Below are 23,288 nucleotides of genomic sequence, written 5' to 3' on the forward strand. Positions count from 1 at the left end.
TCTAGGGTTTTATCTGAACTATTTTATCTTGTAGTGTTTTCCACTAGGAAAGGCTTCCTGCCAATGATCTTTTCATCTTCTGGTACCTCTTTTCCATGTATGCGATGTTTTCCGCTAAAGAGCTTGTGGGGTTTCTATTGTAGTGGGAAAAAATTGGATACAAAGATTGACTCAAATTTATTTTATCCTGTTGGGCAAGGAAAGCTCTGCACCTAGATACTAATTTATCTACTAGCAGGTGCTTAATTCATAATCTTTGTGCTTGATGTCGTGCTCTTGAAATTATCTTAGGCACACATCACATCATTTGTAAATTATGGAAGACATCCTGAAGTGAGTGATCCTACAATGGCTCTGTTTAGTTTTCTTGATGTACCAAATGTACATGAGAAACAAAGCATCTATATCCTTTATGCATGTCCAAGAAAGATATACCAAAATGAAATGCCTCCTTTATTTTCACTTTAACACAGTTTCCCTTAGATATCTCTACAATCGATCACCACAAGGTTTTTCGTCTATTCTTGTTCAATGACATCAATATCACAAATACAAACTATTACTTGAGATTTTTCCCACAGTGATTACCCCGTATAGGTTTAATCATATTGGTATTAATTTCTGATGCTAGTGATTGGGCGTACACAACTTATACACGTGAAATATAAGGGTTTTGGGTCATTCTTTGTAAACCATAGATTAAACTCCAAAAGAAAAAAAATCACTGGTGAACTCGAAAGGAACCAAATCCTTTAAAAGTGCAAAGATAGATCGAGAGCTCATGTTTCTTTCCTTCAAAGGCTTGTATGGATTTGAGCAAGGGAGGAGAAGCAAATCGAGCTTCTAAGCTTTAGGATAATGGAGTAAGAGAGAGAATGTTCACAACTCAAGTTAGGGGAGGAAAATAAAACTCGGGGAAGAAAGATGCATCTTTTATATATCCCTCTCAAAATCTACCTGATAAAGGGTTTCTCTTCAGAATCTATTAGCGGCTAGATGTCAGTATGTATTCCTGACACTCAGAGTGCACAAAAAGCACAGCCAGAATTAGGATTCCAATCCAAGTTCACCCCATATGACCCCTTCTTTGTAGTATAACTTTCCTACTCAATCAATTGGAAAAATATGCATAAAGTAAAATAAGTCGTCTTTCTTCGATCTTTGAGGTGTGTGTGTGTGTGTGGGTGGGGGGGGGGGGGTGCTCCAACCATGGATGTTTTAAACCTTTAAGCTCATAAGATGAGCATATGCTTACCAATAATAGTTAGTTCTATAATCATGGTGTCATTTACACTAAAACCCACTTGGGGGCTAGATGTCTTTTAAGGTATAGGAAGGAAATGCCTCATTTTAATCTAATTTTAACACAATGCTCTTTAGATATTATCACAAATCGATGTTGGCACAACCGTGTTCTTGGTTGGCCAGAGTATGGATGTTGATGACTTCCATAGTATATACATTGGCAAATGTGATCAGCAAACCTTGCAATGATATATCGAGATGGATTGTTGGTCAATTGTCCGAAAGCTAGCTATGATGCCTCTTTACAAGTTCGGGACAAAGGTTTAGAAAAAAATGCATTTAGGTCCTCATGAGTTAGCACAATATATGTTTGAAAAGGTGGGGATGATTTAGTTCTTGTGAATTTGCATACGCCGCCCCCTTGAATTTCTTCGCTTTGGACGAACAGCTGTAACCCAGGGCATGTTGAGTGGTACTACTAGCTAGGTGCCCGCGCGTTATAGCTAGCGCAATTCATTATATTATTTTATTTTTAATATAATAAATTTTCCCAGGTAGGGAATTAATATCGCGCTGTTTTCACTTATTTAATCCAATAAATGTTTTCTCTTTCTGAACAACTTTTTTGCTCTTTATTGGATCCTTATCTTTGGAATTCTGTTGCTAATTCTATATAAAGTAATTAAGGAATGTGCTAATTAATTGTGTTGAATTTGGAGGCTCTAATTTCTTTAATTGGGTGATATGGTATATTGGATTATATTTGGGCGGCCTAATCTACCATCATCGCCAACTGTAGATTAATATATAGTAAATACTTTCTTTATCTCAAAAACAAAATTCTCAATTTACCACCACAGAAAATTAAGCAAAAATATTCATTGATGGAGTAACTAAAGAGATTAACATCCATGATTGGTAAACAACAAACATGCATGACGACGGCAGATGATACATGAAGGGAATAGGGATTACATGGTGGCAAGCAACAAAACTAAAATAAAAATGGATTACTAGAAAAATGCATGCAGCTTGAACTAAATCTCGGTACATAGGAGGATCTGTGAGCAGATCCCTGATGAACCATGGCACACAACCAACAACCATGCATATGCCCTCAGAGCATCCTCACGCTCGCGCGTCGTCATGTTGAGCGCAGTATGCCTGATATTCTTGAAGGTTCACCAGGTGCAGGTTGGCGTCGCGAGGTACGATTCTTCGACTGCCTCGATGTAGACTGGCTCTGGGGGTATCGAGCGGACGAACGTAATCTCACAACCTGGGCCCTCGACGGTGAACGGCGGCTGCTCCGGGAACTCCTCTACCGGTGGCACCGGCACCCTGGCGAAACGCAAGAGACAAGCAGGAACAGGACGACCGCCGCCGTCCGCCTCCCTGTAACGGAGCGCCTGTGCGGCCAGCTCGTCATCGAATTCGGCACGTAAGGCGGGAGACGGAGTTTGCTGGAAGTTTGGGACGGCATGGCGTCCCCCCGACAGCATCCCCCTGGCAGCCAGCTCGTAGGCGCAAGCGGCGAGCTTGAGGGACGGGAACGTCCCAAGCCAGACCTTGCGCCCCGCGACCTTGTCCCGGATCTCAGCAGCGTACCTGCCATTCGCCAACGTCCTCACCCCCTTCAAGTTCTTCTTGGGTTCTCCTCCGAAAGCCTGGCACATCTCCTCCCAAGCGCTGTTCTTCGCCGCCTCCTCGGCCTGTGCCGCAAGCTGCTCCTCTGCGTACATCTTCTTGAACCTAGCTAGCATATTGAGGACGGTGGATGGGTGGGGAGGGCAGATCTACCGGGGGGGGTCAGCCTGAAAGAGGAGGAGGGCCGGGGGAAGAAAGCCGTGTTTTTAATGCTCCAGCAAGGGGCCAGGGATACGCGAGCATGCGCTATTGATTCCAATTTTGTCTTCGTCGCATGGTCCCCACCCCCTCCTGCTGTTTCTCCTGCAGAGCCTGTCATCAGGTGACAACGTCATCGTTGGCGTTACCTACTCCCCGGCCGTGGTGTCGTGCTATCTATCTGCTTGGATACCGTTCAGCTTCTCCGGGTGATTACAAGTTCGACGTCGTTCTACTATCAGTGAATATTGTGGCACATTTGACTCTCAGTGATCTGACGGATCCCATCTACCGGTTTATCACAAGTTAGCTACTAGCTGCATGTTATAGTGTTATCTAATTTCTTGTTTGGTTGTTCCAAAACAACCTAGCTACTGCCTCCAAATATATATAAGACGTTCTAGCTAGTTTTGTCGACCTACATATCTTGGTCCTTCTCCGTATCCAAGGGTCTTAATACCCTTAATATTTCCAACAAGTATCACATGTCATCCAATTAACTTAGACCAACAGTCCAACATCACAACAGTTGTGGCCTAATGGATCGAATGCATCTACAAGTGAATGATGCAAGAACAAGTTAAGGACTCAATTTGTGATCATATCCCCTTTAATATTTAAAGGGGGGAAACAGTTACAATTGATAGTGATTTTATTGATGTACCACAAGTACATGCTTTGAGAAACAATTAATTAATGATGATATATCCTATAGCATCCGTATGTCTAAGAGAAAAGTACTGGAACAATATGTCTCGGTTGATTTTTAATAAAATTGTTCAGATATTGACACACATCCAGAACTATATATACGGTTTTCTGGTCATTCTTGATCAGGAAAAATAAACATCTCAAATAATACAGATTAATTTAGATATTCCTGCACATTGACGATCGACCTTTAGGTTTTTCGGTCATTTTGTAATTCCATGTACTTATATAAGTTATCTTAGATATACTATGCCAAATGTATGAAAATGTTTTTCCTAAGGAGGAAGTATTTTGGGAGTTATCTGTAGGTAATTTTCTCAGGTAATTTTGAAGAACCAAAACAGACTATTCTTTACTATAAATTAATGATGTCAAAGCAACCATGTTATTTTATTTGACAGTCAATATTGTAATTGAGAAAATCAAAGCATTCGATACTCATATGTGTCATAATTCAGTTGGATGCTTGGTTGCAACCGGTACAAGAACTAACGACACGTGTCTAGGTAGTAACCCTTTCTCCATGTGAACATAGCTTCCCGCCAATAAGCACCTCAACTCCTAGGGTTCTTAATTATCTTGCTGGTTTTATCCGGTAACGCTTTCCACCTATGCCAAGCTAGATTTCCATCAATGAGCTTAATTCAATAATCCTGATATTCTTGTGTTACCGTCCTAATGGTTTTGGCGCCAACAATCAAATACGATGCTAACACTAGCATTTTCACTAACTATCAGCTTTCGATAAGCAAAGGATTATATGACAAGACCTATCCATTTTTGTGGTAGAGTGTGGATAGAGAAAAGCTGTTCACCTTTCCGTCATGGCGTTTCTTCACACTCAAGGGTCCTGATCTGCTTTCAAAGACACTATCAACTGTCCTCCAGACTTATATGTCTTGGCAAATCTGTGGCATATATATGAAATACATCCATAAGTGAGTGGCTGAATTTGTTGTTATATAAACAGAAGGTGAAAATAATTACAAAAGGCTACTTATTTTCTTGATGCAGCTAGCGGGAGTACATGAGAGGAAAAATAATTAAGGATATACTCCTATATGCAATGATTTATGTCCAAGAGAAAACTACTAGAACAGAGTGCCCCAATTTAGTTACTCTCATGAAATTGTTTCTCTTCAACAGAATTAACAGCTTTGCACTTTAGACAGCGATACATCATTACAGGTTTTCATGATCTTACTTTCTGAATGAAATTAATATCTCTAACAATGTTGATTACTTTAGATAATGCATACATCAACTACTTAAGGTTTTCTGGCCATTTTGCTTTTTCTTGTGCTAGTAGTGATCGCTGGGGACTATATGTGCACACGTTCGCTATAAAGGCTGCATCAAGATCAAAGTTGATGTCAGTTTTCAAGATTGAAACTGGTGAGCCTAATTTTCAAGGATCATTTTAGTATTTATTTTTTGTTTGGCATAGTCACCTCAATTAGCTCAACAGGTAGCGTGTCAGGGCATGCATGTGATGCAAGCAAGTGATGCGTGCACTCGCACACAACGGAGCGAGGTGGAATTTACATCTGGACGAACTTGGTATCTATAAGTTAATTGGAGTGTGGATAGTTGGATCTTATGGAATTGACATGTAAAACCTGTCAATTTATTTGATGTCATGCTCCCACATGCAAGCACAGAATGTGTGCTGGGTATCAATGTGTGAGTGGTGGTGACTGGCGCCAATGGTGTCTCAAATTCTCAATGTGTGAGTGACATTTTTATTCGTTTTTCCTTCTACATTACAATTACAGCCCATTTGGTAACCCACGTTTCATTTCATTTGGTAAATGTGAAATGAAGTCAAAAAATTATAGGAATTAGATTGGTTGAAAATTTGAATTTCGGATCACGTAACATGTTTGTCTGCCACACGGATTTGTAAAATGAGAGACAAATCCAAAGCAATGACGTCTTTTAGAAAAGAATTGGGATTGGGTATAGGTGTGTGATTCCATGGAATTTCAGACTGAATTCATATAGCCAAATAATGTGCCAGCCAAACATGTTGATTCCTGGAATCCAAAATGAATTATAGGATTCCAGGCCCAAATGATGGGAGCCAAACAAGGTGTTAATGACTGGCCATTGGTGTGTCAATGTGTGCGACGTGTCCAGAAAAAAAATTGTTACCTCTAAAATGAAAGTAATGTTTCAATCATAACAATGTGCCTATATAGTGATCTGATGTCACGGCCATCTAAATTGTGGCACTAGTATGTGCGGGAACTCGTGTAACCGTGTAACCTGATGCGCCTCTCATGAAATGTCATTCTCCTAGGAAAGTGCAAACTTTTTTCTCTGTCACAAACCATACTCGATCACTTTCCTATTTGGATTTCAGTTCAATTCGTGCGCATCATGTTTCTGATATTTTCCCCAAGCAGATCCATCGATTCCTACCTTCCATTGGTGTCTTGCACCAACTCCCTATCTACCCCATCCCGACCTCCGTTGTATCGCATTCCATATCTTGTCTTCCTCCCCCTTTGTCTTACACATATCTTTTTTTTTTACGAAATGACACAGCGTGCCGTTCATATATCAAAGAGGGTCGAGAAGAACTCAACCCGGAGGGTAACAATTACAAACAAAACAACAAAAAAGAAGAACAAGCTAGAGAGGGGGGGGGGGGGGGGCACTAGAACCATGGGACATCATTGTTACCCGAAACCAGGGCACCTAAACCAGAAGTATCAACGAGACCCCATAGGGAAGCTTCGGCCTTGATAGCTGAGATTAAACAGGGCGCAGGACGATGAAGACGGTTGAAAATTCTGTTATTCCTCTCCTTCCAAACGGACCAAAGGGTAAGGATGAAAAGAGACGACGCCGCACGCGAAGACTTGCGACCCATCGCCGCAAAAACCCTGTCTAAAATATGAACCCACCAATGTTTGATCGAAGTGGGATCAAACCAGCCGGCAGGGTTGAAAACCAACACCTTGCACCAATCCGCAAGGCTACTTGCTGCTACGCCAGACAAGTTTGGTCTTACACATATCTCAAGTTGGCTACCTGATATATAGCACTATGGCCGGGTGTCCTGGTCCTTGATGAGGTCCGGTGTTCCAATCTTTCAATGAGAACACTCCATCAATTTGGATGGAGATGATTTTGGAGACTCGACTATACAACACCGACAATGGGACGTGGAAGCAAATGCATGGAAGGTGCTCCGTGATTTCGAAGTTTTGTGCCTAGCTACAACATGGCCTGGCATGCCTACATGGGACTCTCTCGTTGGCCAGCCCAATAAATAGTTAATTTATTTTGAAGCAATGTAGTTTACAAATTAATTGAGTGTTTGGAGGAGTGGATGTCCACCACATGAGTTTAAATCTCACAGTCTGAATTTAGGTTGCTGCAGTTTCGTGATTCACTGACGAGCTTTTTTAAATACTAGATCATGATGCGCTCATCAGTTTGGACAGTACAAGGATAGGAAGAACATAAATACGAGGGGACATAAAAGATGAAAGTTAAATTTGCATGTAGTTAATTCATTAGTACTGTTATATGGGTCTAGCTGCTGGTGAGAGGCGACCATAACGCGACCAGACGATCAATAGCTCTTAAGCCATCAGCGTGTTGCTATGCCCGTCCATTTTGACATTAGCGATAGGAATTTCCATAAATATATGAAGCCACGAAATATGGAAATTAAATTTGCATGAAATTCTCCGTATATTATTTTTCTAGATGAACTTCTCCACATATTGGTCACACCTCAAAGAGAAGTAATAGGCTAGAACTTAAACAAGGCAGAAATGTCCATGTTCACAAAAGAAGATATATCCATCTGAAATGGGACAACACATGTAAACGGGGATATTTAAGTGGTTCTCGATATAAGTTTGTATGTTTGATCAAAGTGATATGTTTGGTTATAGTTGTAGGTAAAGAATTAAATAAATCTTTATGCACGCAATCTTGAAAGAGACCTAACAAATATGTTAATAGCAAGATGTCCTTAGTAATGTAGGTGGATGGCATGGTGTTTGTAAGGATATATGCCAGGAGACAGAACTAATTCAACAGCACAGAAATACTTGCGAGGAGTGCAAATTAATATCTATTACTTATGAGGTAATTCTCATATAATATAAATAATGAGTGGCCTATTTAGCAGGTATACAAGACCTATAAAAAATCAGTGTAACCAAAGAAGACCTAATTAAGTGTAGGACCTTTCCCTCATGCATTGAGACGGTCAAAAAGCGTGGCAGGATATATATACCTTGGCTGGTTCTGTTTAACCTAAATTAATTTCAGCGTGGAGGGGTGATTGGCCTTGTAGAATGGAAATTCAGTTTTTTGGACCTCTTGAGCATCTTGAAGACATCGTATTAGTATTACTCCAGTCATCTATTGGCCAATCTGTAGATCTGGCAATAGAGAGTAGCTTTTGGAGACTGAAATGAACAATTCCAAGCTGCAAGGAATATATAGAGGATTCATTAAGTCCCTGGCTATGTTTTAGGTGTCTGGGAAGCCTATGCATCATCCCGTCATGTTTTCTTTTTCGATGAATGATCAATTATCTCAACTGACACTTCCTGAGAAACGAACAAGGTTTATGTATGTTTGTCTGTCTAATGTCGTACCACATCATCAGCAGGGCACATAAAAGCATAAGTGGAATAAGAGAAGGGTAGATATTAAATCGTATTATTTCAGAGGAAGATGTTAGATTACAGAATGAGGAATACCGCCGGTGCAGTTACCCATGATGTATTTACCAGAGTGAAGCCACCACAAATCTGGGCAAGGAAGATGGAGTGTTTCGGGCTCTGTTCGCGCCCTCTCACTTACTCCCGTGCCTTCTCACCTCCTCCACGATCTTCCGCTGCAAATGAAGTGGCTGCGTTGGGCGGAAGGGCGCGGCTTCGTGGTGGCAATGACAGATAGGGAATCCTGCAATGGTGTCGAGGCCGAGGGCGAGGCTAACACATCTGCCATGGCATGGAGGTTGAGGCCTTGAGGGCGAGCAAGAACTGGTGCTGCAGACGAAGACAAGGCATCGCCGTCTCTCTGCGGCGGTTCGGGCGCAAAGCTATCGCCCAATTGGGATAATGGGCCGACTCGGCCCAATTAACCAGAGACCTCCAATTTTTCTTCGGGAGCAGCAGCACTAGGGCAGACAGCCCATCGAACCACAAAGCAGATCGAACGGCCATAGAATGTTCGATCAAGAAAATGGATGGTTCACGTTACCGATAGCCTGAGATAGCTCCCATAGTGCCCTGTTTTACTGTCCTAAATTTGTAGGACTATTATTTTTAGAACAATGAATTGCTGCGGTATTTGTTATTAGGCGACGAGATCGCATGAGTGCACATTATAGTCAGTGTAGGCACGAGCCAGCAGCTGAGCAGGCTCGGCTCGAGCTCGACGCCGGCGTCGCCGTACGTCTTCCTTGCTGCTGCTGCAGGGGGCGGTAGGGTACGTGGTCGCACGGTCTTCGAGGTGGCGTGCTCTTCCCGCCCGCTGATGGCGATACGGGAGGCCAAGCAGAAGCTTGAGCGCGGGTCGCCGATGACTGGATCCACGGCTACCGCGAGTACTTCTTCGACCCGGCGCGGTTGCCGCTGGACTACGGCACGGTGGTTGTGCCGGACGGGACGCGAGCTGGCCCAGCCAGCAGCCCGCGGCGCGGCGCCGCATCGTGGGCCGCGGAGAGCTCGGGCTAGACCGAGCCGAATTGGGCTCGGCCGACGCATACTGGAGCTGGAAATATGGGCTCGGGCCGAGCTGCACAACCTGAGTCATTATAGAGCTCCGTACGTCGAAAGCCCATGCTACAGATGGCCTTCGGCACAAAGTTTGGTGCTTTCAAAGGCCCAGTAATATGTTACAAAGTTTGGCCCGTTTGATTCGGATTTCGCAGTTCAGTTCCGCGTGCCGCCAGCCTCGGCGTCCGCGAGACCAAGGCCGGCGAGCCGGCGACGCGCGCAGGCGAGCAAGTAGCCAACCCACACACGCACGCACGCACCACAGACATGGCCTCACGTGTGCGTTGGAGGCTATCAGAGGGAACTAGTGGGACATCCTCCTGCTCATGCGTTGTGCCTGACGCAGACGCGCGCCATGTGTTCGTGCAAATGCTTCTATAGGTGTATACTTGTCGACTGTTGGTAAGCATTTTTGGTTCTCAGAGACAAACTTAATTGCTGTCTTTGCGGTCAGTCTCTACAGCAGATGAATAGATGAACGTCACGATACTAAATTCATATGCTGAAATCATTTGCCCGGTTTGAGGCCATGCTAGCGTTATCTGTATTTATTGCTCTAGGTGCTCCGCATTGCATCCATTAGATAATGATGTCTTGCACAGAGAGGGAAATAGTTGCTGTTGTTATATCTCTCTCGCGATTGTGTTGTTGCTGCTGCAGCGCTGCTTGATACAACAACCATGTTCTTTTCACTTTGATAAACACTTCGCTTACTTCGTAGTAATCATGTGTCTTTCATATTTTCCTACAAATTGAGAGCCTTGCGTTCTTCTGGCTTTTGAAATTTATTCAAATGTCAATTCAGGAATTTCATGTAAAGTCACCCACCTCTTTTGGCTCTTTGACGAAAAGGTGTATGCAGTTGGTAATGTCATGGCAACAAGCAGTATCACATTCTTTTATTTTTTCTGATGAACTGATGAATGGTGATATATCTGAATGACGCCTGGATTACCTGTTCAGCTGAACGAAGCACAGGTTTGCTGCTTATAAATATATGGAATATCCCTGGCAAAACAAATTGAATACATGTTGCTAGTACCTTAAAGAAGGTAATATTTTTTCTAATTTAAACTGTAAGAAATGTGCGATTGCAAACCGAAAGTATATAGGTACATATATTACCTTCGGAGGTCGAACCCTGGTGGGCAGCCAGCATACCTCGCTGGGCTGACCACCCGAGCTGAGCTCGGCTCTCAGGGGGTTATCTTTTCTTCTCAAGCATTCCTAGTCCTTCAGCAGACAGGATCACATAATTAGTGTGAAGTGAACCGTAGGGCCTTCTATGTCTGATCATCAAAATGGGATGATTTGTTTTAGGACATTTATTTTTGTTTTACTTAGTTAGCTTATGTTCGTGCAATCATACATACAGTTTTGGACAGAATAAGGTTAAAGCCTTTCTCCTGTAATCCTGTGGCACGTTCATGCTTCTGTCAAGCAAGAACTATTTCCCATAAACAAGAGAGCAATCCAGAACACTCTTTTCGGTAATTTTTATTACATTAGTATTGAAGATGGGAAACTGTTTCTTATTAGGAGATCATTCCTCCATTATTTATTCCAACACACTAGACACTCAGAGCGGCAGTGCTCTCTGAAAAGAGATGCGTTAACAATTGCACTTCATCAGAAAGATATACAATTCTTGCTCTCATTATCTCATAACATATGATTCTACTTAATTTGATGGCTAGGAATTTGTTTCTGCTTAGTTTATTGATTCTTTCGCTTGGCCTTAACTCCTGCAATGCTCTCTCATGGGGGGACAATAGTTCTATGGATGATATAGGTCAGCGTTGTCCACCTTCACCCCATCCATTTAGTATGTGCAAATCAGAAGCAGCAGCTTTCGGCTATCCATGTGAAGATCACAAGGTATGCTTTCAAATTCAGTTTTAGTATTCCATAAGAAAATTCTGCCCTCTTTAAAAGTATACAGCCTATGGCAGGTGACGACAGAAGATGGATACATTCTTAGCTTAAAGAGGATTCCTCATGGTCGTTTTGATACGAATTCGACCAATAATACGAGACAACCAGTGCTGTTATTCCATGGGCTTATGGTGGTAAGGGCATTGTTGGACAAATGTTTTGCCACTGAGTTCCATTCATTACCTGAATCAAATGTGTCGATTGGACAGGATGGTGTTTCTTGGCTACTGGGTACACCAAAGCAATCACTTGGCTTTCTTCTGGCAGACGGTGGGTTTGATGTTTGGTTTGCCAACACCCGTGGAACTAATACCAGTCGGAACCATACCTCGCTCTCCCCAAAAGATCCGGTTTTCATCTCAAACCTGATCAAGAACTCAATTTTCTCAGTCGAAAATAAAAATGGAACTCGATTTTCCTTAGACTTTCACTAATAGTGATATTTTCAGGCCTACTGGAATTGGACGTGGGACGAGATCGCTGCCTATGATCTTCCTTCCGTGCTTGAGTTGGTCTATAATCACACAGGAGGTCAAAAAGTACACTATATTGGTCACTCACTGGTGAGCTTATATGTCCCTCTTGAAGATGTCACTGGGTTGACACTTGGGAAGGATGCTGACGCAAATTTTTACTTTGTATTTTTCTAGGGAACCTTGATTATTCTTGCAGCCTTCTCCGAGCACAAGGTACTACACTTGGTGCGATCAGCTGTGTTGCTCTGCCCAATTGCTTATCTGAGCAGGACGAAATCCAAACTCACCCGGCTTGCTGCTGAGATCTTCCTTGCAGAAGTAAAATTCTGCTGAACAAACTTGTTGTTTTTGTTAATTACCACCTGTAAAATTAACATGGTGAATGGTCTAATTGTTTTGTTTGTCTTGTGCAGGCATTTCACTTTCTAGGTTATCATGAGTTCAATCCTGTTGGGTAGGTATCTTGACTACAAGTTAAGTGTGTCCAGTGGGAAGAAAATGCAGTATGCGCATGTGCGTAATTACCATGGTCCTGCTTTCAGTTTTGCATCTCGCGGCTACTTATATCAATTAGAAGTAGAGGTGCAAGTGCTAAGCTTTTCGAGGAGCCCATCGTTATATGAACCTCGATGTGATATCAAAGGTTGCCAAGTAGAAGTCGCATACGTTCAGACTTGCCACTCATCTGTTGAAAATCTAAATTTGGTGGATACTTGTATGGTTGTATTGTGCGTGACCAGTTTCGATTTTTACTGTGTTCATTCAATACTCGTGTTGACTGTTAAGAACGTGCTGCTGCATCTCAGGCCAGTTGCACATGAGATTCTGATCCAAGTATGCGGCAATCCTGAAATTGACTGCTACGATTTGTTTTCAGCTGTTGCAGGTACTCTCCTTGCATAATTTTTTCCAGATTCCAAATAATATATGATGTTAAGATAAAATTTGCCCGATATTGTATTAACTGTGATTGCCTGGATTTGTCTGCTGGTTTAAGGACCGGACTGCTGCCTCAATACTTCAACTACATGTGCTTTCCTGCAGCATGCTCCACAGTCTACCTCCATCAAAAACCTTGTTCACTTGTCGCAGAGTAAGAATCCCAGTCAGACAGCTTAAGATTTCTATTATTCAAAGCTTGTGAAGGAACAGGGCTAACTTATGTTTTCCCAATTTCCCTGCAATCAGTGGTCAGGCACCAAGGCATCAGAAGGTACGACTACGGCAACGCCAAGGATAACATGAAGCATTACAACCAGCCACGCCCCCCACTGTACAACCTCTCATCCATTCCCACCCATGTCCCCATGTTCCTCACACATGGTGGCCAAGACTTCCTCGGCGATGTCCCTGACACCAGGCACCTCCTGAGGACACTGGTCAGGAGCCATGACAGCGACAACATTGAGGTGCTGTATGTGCCCGACTATGCTCATGCCGACTTTGTGATAGGTTTTAATGCCCCACAACTTGTATACGCACCGATGGTCGACTTCTTTCAACGTCACTGAGGGCTATTACTTCAGGTCTCCATGATCTGCTTCAGCAGTAAATTTCCTTAGCATCCTATACAATCAAACCTTGAGACCACATATCAGCTGTCCATGTATATGACTTCTGAGGCGGCAGTGTATGCCTATATTTGTCAGGTTGATCATTTGGTCAAATACTTCGGTTTCATGTATTAAACTATCATTTGGAACTTCGGTTTCATGTATTAAACTATCATTTGAAAGATGCTGATGAATCTTCTCGGCTGTTGTCTCATTACTTCCTATTTAAGTTCACTTTTGTGGTTATTTGTGTTAAGTTTATTTCTGAAGGAGTTCGCTACATTCCTTAGTTTTGGCAATCACGTAATAAGGTTACATAGCTTAATATTATGGTTTTCCTCTCACAAATGTATTATACATATCCATTTGAAACTTGATTAAGAAAGCAGCTATAGCTAGAAACCCAAGAGTCTAAAAACAGCTCAGCTAAGCGAAGATTATCATGGTCAGTCATAATGTTAACTATATATAGGCACACCATTTGTATCATTCATATGCTTTTTGAACCCTAACGTCTTGTGAGCTAGCCAAAACACTCATCCACTCCACCTCTTGCCATCGTTCACCCGCAGCTCTCATGTGGCCTGCTTCGGCTTTTTTTTGGGACCGAAATTCCAAATGTATGTGTAACCATTTGTATTTTTACTCTCTTATATACTGAAAAGGGCATTGTCATCGTCTTGTCGTCATAGCTGTAAGTAACTGCCGTCAATTCCTCTACCGGCTGATGACATCTCAGTATCGATCTCATTAGCCCGGATACCGTTGTAGGAGGTGCTGGAAGCGAGACGTCCCAGAATCTAGTTTATTTTCCCATTTCCTGCCATCCTACAGAAGCTAAGATTGATGTCTCTAACCCCCATAACACCAGAACAGAAATGTGAATCACCATTTCTGTAGGCAACATGAGGAATGATATCTTTACTTCTATACTTTTTCCTAAGCAACCTCTGCCAAACTCCACGTACTCTCATTTTCCAGATCCACTTGTTGAGTAAACAAACATTCATTATCCACCTTGATCCTTTGGATGGCATACAACTGGCCAATTAACCAGTGATACGTATTGGTGCATTCCCTTCCTGCCGTAAAAGTCTACTCCGAAAAAAGTCCAACCTCTTCACTTCTCCTTTATGAACTACAGAAAGAGGCATCATAACATTAGGGATAGTGTTCGTATGAGATATTGTTTGGACAGGTCAGATTCCAGCCAAAAGGACGGAGATGCCCGCGCGCCTGCTCCGCGTTCTCCCGTGCGGCCGTGCGACACCATCCAGCCACAGCCCAAGCGACCCAGCCACGGCCCAAACGCGGTGGGCCAGACACGGCCCAAGCAGAAGGGTCTTTGCAAATCCGTTCTTGGGATCGATCAAGCAATCCGAAACAACTCTCTAGCGCTCGTCCGCGCCGCGCGGCTCCGTGCGATTCCTCCTTTCCCTTTTTCTGTCGCTCGGTCGTTTCCTCTTCCGTCTCAGGACCCTTCCTTCTCCCCTTCTTTTTTTTGGTATTTCTCACCGTCATCTCCTTTCCGCCTCCTCAACTCCCCTTTTCTCCTCCATCCCCGGCTGGCCGGCTCTCGTGCTAAGCCAAATCCCTCGTCGGCGTCGTGGTCCCTGCATCCCAGCAGTCGTCTTCCTCCATCCATGAAATCTCTTGCCGCGGGGGATTTTTCGACTGGTGCTGCGCCATGTCTTTCGGCGACGAGTCAGCGGCGTGATGGTGACTGATTTAGGCGATTCGCAGAGCGGCACGAGTCCCCGTCGTCGCGGCATCGGGCTTTGCGGCTGCTGGAAACCCTCCTCTTTGTATACCTTCTCCTCGCCGGATTTGCTCTGGCCCGGCAATCCCACGGTAGAGTGAGTGCGTGACACACTCGAAACCCTCCCCCTTCATAAAGCTGCCCATCGTTGGTTTTTCATCTGGTATTTTACACGGCAGGGTTGTTCCTATGCACAGGGGCGAGATTGGCCTGCCTGCTCAGAGACCACACAGGAGCGTGCGGCTCTATTCGCCTCTTCGTCTGTAGTTTTACTGCTGTTGAAGCATCAACAGGTGCTCACTTCCTTTCTCTCCTTGTTTTTCCTGATATGTCGTTGATCTCTGAATAAGTTGTCTATGCAAGTTCATTGTTGTCGCAAGTGCTCATGGTGGTTACTGTAGAGAGATGGTTTCAGTTTAGGCTCTGATACTTGTATAGCTGCATTTTACTTGGAATAAATTTGGAAGCAACTTTTCTGTTTTGTTTTGAGTTAACCAATGATCTGCAAACTGGGACTAGCAGCAGCAGGTTTGTGGTTACTAGCAGCAGTAGAAATTATACTCCCTTTGTCCCGAATTAACTGACGGGGATTTGTATAAGAATCTATACAAATCCGCATCGGTTAATTCGGGGTCGGAGGGAGTAGCAATAATTGTTTGTGGTTATGATTTTTCTTTTAATTTTATGGTTCCAATAGAGCAGATATAGTACTATGCAAAAAGCTGAACAAGCAATTGGCATTGTTGAACCCGGGCCACTGGTAATTTCAAGTTGAGATGCAAAAGGAACAAGGATTGCACATTGGATGGATCACTGGAGATCGAAGAGATGGTGCTTTGGAAAGCGAAATAGCTAAGCTAGCTAGGGGATGATGCGATGATGGTTAGATTTGGGTGTTTAACTGATTCATTTCTTCTTTGGGATGCTGCTGGTGAGAAGGTCTAATCAATTGACTGTTCTTCTGTTTTTCTCCCCCTCCTCCCCCCTCTCTCTCTTGGTTGTTGTAGTTTTGGAGTTTTATTCTTCTCCTAAGCTAGCTATGTAAGCGCTAACACATCTGATTTGGTTGTTTGCAAGAAAAAGAGATGACAAGATTTTTCATCTCCAAAGTTATGTTAGTACTGTAAAGCCTATACTACTGTCAAGTTTTCAAAATGTTTAAAATCAGCAAATGATTGAGCAGCAACTTGCATACTTGGTTCGTCTAATCTCACATTCTCATTATTATTAATTTTGATTCTCTATGCAACACATGAAATCCAGAGGAGCGATGGCCAGGGAATCGTGGTGTCTAGACACTATAGGTCAAGGACATCCAGAGCTTGCACTTTTTAGAAGAAGGCTACGAGCTGTAGATGGTGTCAATTCCTTGGGTGAGTTAAGTTTTTGTGATGTGTTCCTATTGACGCCTTATATGAGACATGTTTGTTCTGCATATTCGTATGGAACCACTACAATTTTTTGTTGCCAGTTTATTTGCCACAATTAGTCTACGGAACAAGTGACCATGTTTAATTTCTACGACGAATGATCTTAAAAACCAACTACTGAAAGTGGTATCATGTAGTCAATGATCACATATGTATGTTCCCAGTAGTCTCAAAATTAAACAAACTCCTCATCATGCCCTGATGCAGTACATATGGTGACATGGGATTTCAATCATTCACTAGTTCTTTTGGGATGAGCTCTACATCCTTCTGACATCTTATTTTAATTGTTTTTCCAAAGAAGATGTTCAACTCTTTTTTAGTCCTTTAGTGTTTCTACGCCTTCTTTTTTTGACATGATATTTCAATTTCTAGGAACGACCTTTTAATTTCTTTTTAGATCTATTTTGAGTTTTTTTAGGTTTCCATATTTTTACCATGAGCTTTCAGTTCCTTTGGCATAAGCGTTTAAAAAAAATACTTTGCTTGGAAGAGCTTCAATTTTTTTCTATACGAGCCTTAAATTTTCAAAGACAAACTTCTAGTTCTTTTTATACAAGATTTCAATTTTTCCTAGTTCTGAAATGAGCTTTCATATTGTTTTTGGGATGAGCTTTGAATTGTTCTCAAATAAGGTTTCCATTCATCCAATGTTAGCTTTTGAATCACTTTGAGCTTAACTTTCTATTTGTTGAGACGAGCTTTTAGTTTCTCTAAGATGTGCTTCCAATTATCTTGAAACAAGATTTTTATTTTTCACGAGAATATATTCTTTTCAAATGAGATTCAATCTTCTTTGAGGTAAACTTTCAAATTTCTTGGCATAAGCGTTTTGTTTTATTGAGAAGAGCTTTCACTTTCTTTGAGATGAGCTTTGAATTGTTCTCATATGGTTTCGATTCCTTTGAGTTGAGTTTTTGAATTAATTTGATCTGAACTTCCAATTTTATGAGATGAGCTTTCAATTTCTTTGAAGTGTGCTTACAATTGTCTTGAGACAATATTTTTTATTTTTTATGAGAAATATTTTGTTTTGAAATGAGATTTTATATCTTTTGACATGAGCTTTCAATACCTTGAGGTAAACTTTCAAATTTGTGGGCATAAACTTTCAACTTTCTTGAGAAGAGCTTTCACTTTATTTCAGATGAGATTTGAATTGTTCTCATATAAGGTTTCGATTCCTCTGAATTGAGCTTTTGAAATACTTTGATCCAAACTTTCGTTTTTTTGAGACGAGCTTTCAATTTCTCTGAGATGTGCTTCTAACAATATTTTTATTTTTTATGAGAAATATATTGTTTTGAAATGATATTTAAATTCTTTTGACATGAGCTTTCAATCTTCCTTGAGGTAAACTTTCAAATTTCTTGGCATAGCCTTTTAGTTTTCTTGAGAAGAGCTTTCATTGACTCTGAGATGAGCTTTGAATTGTTCTCATATAAGGTTTCAATTCATCTGAGTTGAGCTTTTGAATTACTTTGATCTAAGGTTTCAATTTTTTGAGATGAGCTTTCAATTACTCTGAGATGTATATTGCTTTGAAATGAGATTTTAATTCTTTTGACAGCTTTTCAATCTTTCTTGAGATAAGCTTTCGATTTTCTTTGCATAAGCTTTTAATTTTCTTTAGAAGAGCTTTGATTTTCCCTTAGATGAGCCTTGATTTTTTTTTCAAGTTTTATAGTCCCTTTGAGATGAGGTTTAATAATTTTAGTGTGAGCTTTCGGTCGTTTTAAAGTAGATTTCCTTAACTTTTAATTTTGAACTTTGAAACAAAAGGATGGTTGGGCTTACCGGTGATGAGGTCTGTGGCGGACCATACTGCTGCAAGCGCTAGTTAAAACGGCTCCTCGTGGAGGCATGTCGCCCATGCACCGCGTCCCGGTAAGGCTCCTCAATGCACACGATTGCGGTCAGGTCTCCGGTGGCGTGCGGCGAGATCCACAGCAAGCAGAGTCTCGGGTGATGGGGGGAAGAGGATGGGTGGAAGGAGAAGGGAGATGCGCAGGGGCGGGTGTTTTTGCAAGATAAATATTTAAATTTATCCGCTATGGCGTTTTGAGTGTGGGCGTGCCAGTATACTATTGTATACAAATTAAACTGATATAAACACATGGAGATGGGTAATCTTGTATTTTATCGATTCTCGACAAATTCCATATTCCCTTTTCACATGTATTTTTTGTACTGCGCTTATATATCTGACTAAGACGATTGCAAGGTTCTTGATTCCTGAAATCTCGGAAGAATTTCAATTAACTACATCTGCGGTATATATACTCGCAAAACACCTCCGGTTAAGCTACATCAAACATTCAACGGTCATCTTTAGGGTTCAGGTCATCACAAGGTTTTGCAACCAAGTAAATAACATCATCAAGCACACGCATGAGACACAAATTTAATGTGGAAAACCCAAATCGGGTAAAAAACCACGGTGACACGAAGGCCAAATCCACTATACGATTGTGTTTACATGCAAGGGATGTTGCAATCATCTTGCCCCATGTAGCTGTATGGGATCTGATGTTCAAATGACTTTTTCGATATGATGTTGTTGTCTGATTTCGTCAACCACAGACGGCACATGAATGGTGATGTACCGATATTCATTTGTTTCCTCATGTATGCAGCATGTACGGTGATGGTGGTTGCTGGAGCATGCGAGATTAACTCATGATACTTCAAAATAGAATTGATCTCTCCTTTCCTTGTCCCTGCGACCACATCTTCAGTAGAGCAACTTGACTTAGTGCTTGGTCCTTTCCTCTCTCTTTTCTTTGATAGCCTCTCATGGCCTACTAACTGCTAGCTTTTGGGACAACTAGTGAAGATGACTTGATGAAACTGGTGGTGCCGGTGTAATCTATCATGTAGCTCTCAATTATTGTCGGTGTCTTGATGATCTGCTTACTAATGCTGTACTGGGGTCTTGTCTCAATGCTGGCTTTGTTGCTTCACGTCAACCTCCTGGACAGCTTCCTCGTTGCTCCTTCCTTCTGGACGTGGCCTTCACTCTTGGCCAAGCAGATGTGGTGAACTGCTAGTTTGATGTTTCTTGTTTGCTTCTTCTTCCCGATCGAGCATAGCTTCAGTGTGCTCTCTTGTAGCCTCTGCGTGTGCTCTCGGAAGTATCATCTCTCTTGTCTCCGTCTTCTGACTCCTACGCTGTGGCCAACTGAAACTCTGCGAGCCACGGACATCACGAATTTGTAGAATTGCACGCCGACGGTGGTCCATCCGTGGCGCCGACACGGCGCTAGTAGAGCCACGGATGCCATAATACCTTTTTTTTATTAACCGTCTGCGACGACGACACGGCGCCGGGTAGAACCGCGGACCTCACAAATTTGTAGATGGCAACGGTAGTCCATGCGTGGCGACGATGCGGCGCCGGGTAGAGCCACGGATGCCATAGTATCTCTTTCTCTTTTTTTTATTAACCGTCCGCGACGACACGGCGCCGGGTAGAGCCGTGGACTCACGAATTTATAGCCGGCAATGGTGGTCCATCCGTGGCTGCGACACGACGCCAGGTAGAGCCACGGATGCCACAAAAACATCTTTCTCGTATCAAATGATTATCCGCGATGATGACACGGCGCCGGGTAGAGCCACGGACATCATGAATGTGTAGAGCATATTCGCGACGGTGGTCCATCCGACGATACGGCGCCCGGTAGAGCCACGGATGCCATAAAAATGCAAAAACACCTGCAATTAAAGAGAAGAAGAACATAATAATAATAATCGCATGTCACCTTCATGTGATCTACTCACCATATGGTCGCGAGTCTTGCATGGTCTTGAAGAAGCCATCGGCAGGAAGCCAACGGAGATGACGATCGATCTACTTGGCCGGAGGGAAGATGATCTGTTGTGTGGGTATGTGTTTGTGTATTGCCAATCGAGAGCAGAACCTGGCTGCGCCTCCCTTTCCAACGATCTGATCTTCAACCTCTGCATCTTGACATAGTGCTGCCTCCGAGCCTCCCTCTCGCTCTGCTGTTCGCCTCCTCTTTATACTTGCGTTCACGTCCAGATCTCCAGAGGCATTCTGCCGTTACGAGCTAACAACTTCGTTTGTAAACCCGGTCAAGTCTCCCAGCTGTTAGGATCACGGACTTATCCAACGAAACTTGAGTGTTTAGATCAAACTGTACCAACGTGACCAAATGTTCGTGAGAGGAATCAGATACATACACCAAGTTTACACGTACAGGCTGCGTCCACGCTGATAAATGAGCCCGATGGCCGGTCAACAAATTCATCCATGCCGCTCCTGATATATTGGTTGTTCTGTTTTTCCCTTGCTTATCCAACTAATTAACTTCAAAGATTTGAATCAAATCAGTTAGCTCCGACCAGGGTGCGTGCGTGTACTTCTAGTTAGAAGAGCCAGGGCATGCACACACGTACATATATGCTGTAGATGGACCAACTTGATTAAACTTGAAGCTCTGATCGATGGAAACATGCATGGGTATATTTCTTCTAGTTATAACTGGTATCTCCATGCATGGAATAGGATTAATCCACTGAATATTTCTATTTTTTGCTTGCATGACCAGACAACTTATTATTAGTGCTCACTTCACATATATTCTGCATAGAACTGAAAAGTCTGTATATCAAATGCCACGTTTTGCATTAATTAATTATTATCCGTGTATCAAGGTCACAACATTGTGTTTCACTTCATTTTTGCCGAAATATCATGACAAAAATCCATCAAACAGCAGGGCCCACGTGGAGGCGCATTGAAATTGAAAAAAAAACATACCCACAACAATTAAAACCTCACCGATATGATTTGAAAGCGTTTAGTATTTTCGACTGAAAGTGGTTTTTCCCCATCCATTTTCTTCCCTGAAAACCACTCTCCCAAAAAGGGAAAAAATAAATAAAGCCTATCCACAGCACTGTTTCTGTGGTACAGAAAAGGCAAAAAAAAAAAGTGGAAAGGCCCAAATAAGCCCAGTAGTAGTTGGGCGACTGTCTGGCAAGGGGTGCACCGTGGTACGAGGCAGAGCGCATACTAGTTCGAGGCTTCGAGCGCGGGACGAGGAGAAAAAAAGGAAAAGGGAAAAGAGGAAAGGAGCGAGCACGGGGGAGAAAAAAAGGGAAAAGAGGCAACGCGGACGCACCTGGTCGGAAATCGTCCGCCGGAACACGAGTTGGCGGAGCTCCGCCAGTTAGCTCTTTGCAGAAGGCTTTTTGCAAATCCATTATTGGGATCGATGAAGCAATCAGTCCTATTTTCCCGTCGTTGTCTTTCTAAACTTTTTGGCTATATGCTGCACTCATGCATTGCTGTGATGAAAGTAGATATATAGTGCTTAATTTGTGACCAGGCAGTGGCGTTTTCCACGAGCGCTTGGCGTACGGCGCCCTACCCTACATACTTATCGGGATAATTACGTCTACTTGTCAGATTAACTATGCTTACTTCAAACTTACTACTTGCCAGTTTATCCACGCTTACTTGTCGTGATATGCACACATATTTCAATAAAATAAACCGGTGGTTTGGTGTGAATAATACATTAATTGAGCCTTCGTATAAAAAACATGGCAACAAGGTAGTACACAACATGTCAATTATGACACCACAACATGGCGACTAGAATACAAAACATGTCAACTAGTAGCCAGCAACATGGCAACTAGTGTCAAACAACATGGCAGATAAGAGTGCACGACATGTCAACAATGACCCAACCAACGTGACACTAGGTAGTCACGACCTGGCAACTGGTACCAACAACATGACAACTACGACAAGACAATGTGGCAACTAAAATCAAAAAAGCATGACAACTAGGTAGTGACGACACGTCAACTATGACCCAACCAAGATGCCAACTAGATAGTCACGACCTGGCAACTCATACCAAACAAACATGGCAACTAGGACAAAAAAGTGGCAACTAAGACAAAAAAACATGGAAACTAGGTAGTGACGACACGTCAACTATGATCCAACCAACGTGACAACTAGGTAGTCCCGACCTGGCAACCAATACCAAAAAACATGGCAAATACGACAAAAAAATGTGGCAATTAAAACCAAAAAATATGACAACTAGGTAGTGACGACACGTCAACTATAAACCAACCAACGTGGCAACTAGGTAGTTGCGACCTGTCAACCGATACCAAACAACATGACAAATGCGACAAAAAATGTGGCAACTAAGATCAAAAAACATGGCAACTAAGTTGTGACGACATGTCAACTATGAACCAACCAACGTGGCAACTAGGTAGTCGCGACGTGGCAACCGATATGAAACAACATGGCAAATACGTCAAAAAAATGTGGCAACTAAGACCAAAAACATGGCAATTAGGTAGTGACGACATGTCAACTATGAGCCAACCAACGTGGCAACTAGGTCGTCACAATCTGGCAACTAGTACCAAACAACATGTCAATTATGGAGCACATGACATGACAACGAGGTAGTTTCGATATGACAACTAGGATGAAATAATATAGCAATTATATGTGGACCACACTACATGAACTCTTCTAAGATACCCCAAAATTAATTTAGACCGTTTATTTTTTT

At 42.5% G+C, this 23,288-nt stretch overlaps 2 protein-coding genes and 1 long non-coding RNA gene across 18 annotated transcripts; 2 read left to right on the forward strand and 1 right to left on the reverse strand.

Moving 5' to 3' along the window:
- Positions 1 to 2,426: 2,426 nt before the first annotated feature.
- LOC104582140 (dehydration-responsive element-binding protein 2A) lies at positions 2,427 to 2,987 on the reverse strand. The gene has a single exon (XM_010231488.1). It carries the CDS (start codon positions 2,985 to 2,987, stop codon positions 2,427 to 2,429), a length of 561 nt encoding a protein of 186 aa, XP_010229790.1.
- A 6,708-nt stretch (positions 2,988 to 9,695) lies between these two features.
- Positions 9,696 to 13,728, forward strand: LOC100841711 (triacylglycerol lipase 2). Of its 14 annotated transcripts, none has more exons than XM_024458127.1 (12): positions 9,697 to 9,959; positions 10,363 to 10,422; positions 10,521 to 10,609; positions 11,333 to 11,435; positions 11,510 to 11,626; positions 11,702 to 11,842; positions 11,942 to 12,055; positions 12,143 to 12,286; positions 12,382 to 12,422; positions 12,775 to 12,854; positions 12,966 to 13,061; positions 13,157 to 13,728. In XM_024458127.1, exons 4-12 carry the CDS (start codon positions 11,337 to 11,339, stop codon positions 13,477 to 13,479), a joined length of 1,155 nt encoding a protein of 384 aa, XP_024313895.1. In that variant the 5' UTR covers positions 9,697 to 9,959; positions 10,363 to 10,422; positions 10,521 to 10,609; positions 11,333 to 11,336; the 3' UTR covers positions 13,480 to 13,728. The 14 variants fall into 14 exon arrangements, with proteins under 14 accessions (XP_024313891.1, XP_024313889.1, XP_024313893.1 ...); XM_024458129.1 differs by having other exon boundaries at positions 11,350 to 11,435; XM_024458123.1 differs by having other exon boundaries at positions 9,696 to 9,959; positions 10,363 to 10,535; positions 11,350 to 11,435; positions 11,500 to 11,626.
- Positions 13,729 to 14,949: 1,221 nt separating this feature from the next.
- Positions 14,950 to 16,408, forward strand: LOC112270211. 3 transcript variants are annotated; one of them, XR_002962607.1, is made up of 2 exons: positions 14,950 to 15,381; positions 15,460 to 16,408. It is a non-coding gene; the product is annotated as an uncharacterized LOC112270211 (long non-coding RNA). The 3 variants fall into 3 exon arrangements; XR_002962608.1 differs by having other exon boundaries at positions 14,950 to 15,377; XR_002962606.1 differs by having other exon boundaries at positions 14,951 to 15,381; positions 15,478 to 16,408.
- The last annotated feature ends 6,880 nt before the right edge of the window (positions 16,409 to 23,288 follow it).

The sequence above is a fragment of the Brachypodium distachyon genome, chromosome 1, assembly GCF_000005505.3.
Source record: "Brachypodium distachyon strain Bd21 chromosome 1, Brachypodium_distachyon_v3.0, whole genome shotgun sequence".
Classification (NCBI taxonomy): domain Eukaryota; kingdom Viridiplantae; phylum Streptophyta; class Magnoliopsida; order Poales; family Poaceae; genus Brachypodium; species Brachypodium distachyon.

Bases quoted from the DNA above. Each gene is read 5' to 3' on its own strand.
- LOC100841711 (XM_003563532.4), top strand. From the start codon at position 11,229: ATGATTCTACTTAATTTGATGGCTAGGAATTTGTTTCTGCTTAGTTTA. The intron at 12,056-12,142 runs GTGAGCTTATAT...GTATTTTTCTAG, and splicing joins ACTATATTGGTCACTCACTG to GGAACCTTGATTATTCTTGC. The intron at 13,062-13,156 runs GTAAGAATCCCA...CCCTGCAATCAG, and splicing joins CCTTGTTCACTTGTCGCAGA to TGGTCAGGCACCAAGGCATC.
- LOC104582140 (XM_010231488.1), bottom strand. From the start codon at position 2,987: ATGTACGCAGAGGAGCAGCTTGCGGCACAGGCCGAGGAGGCGGCGAAG.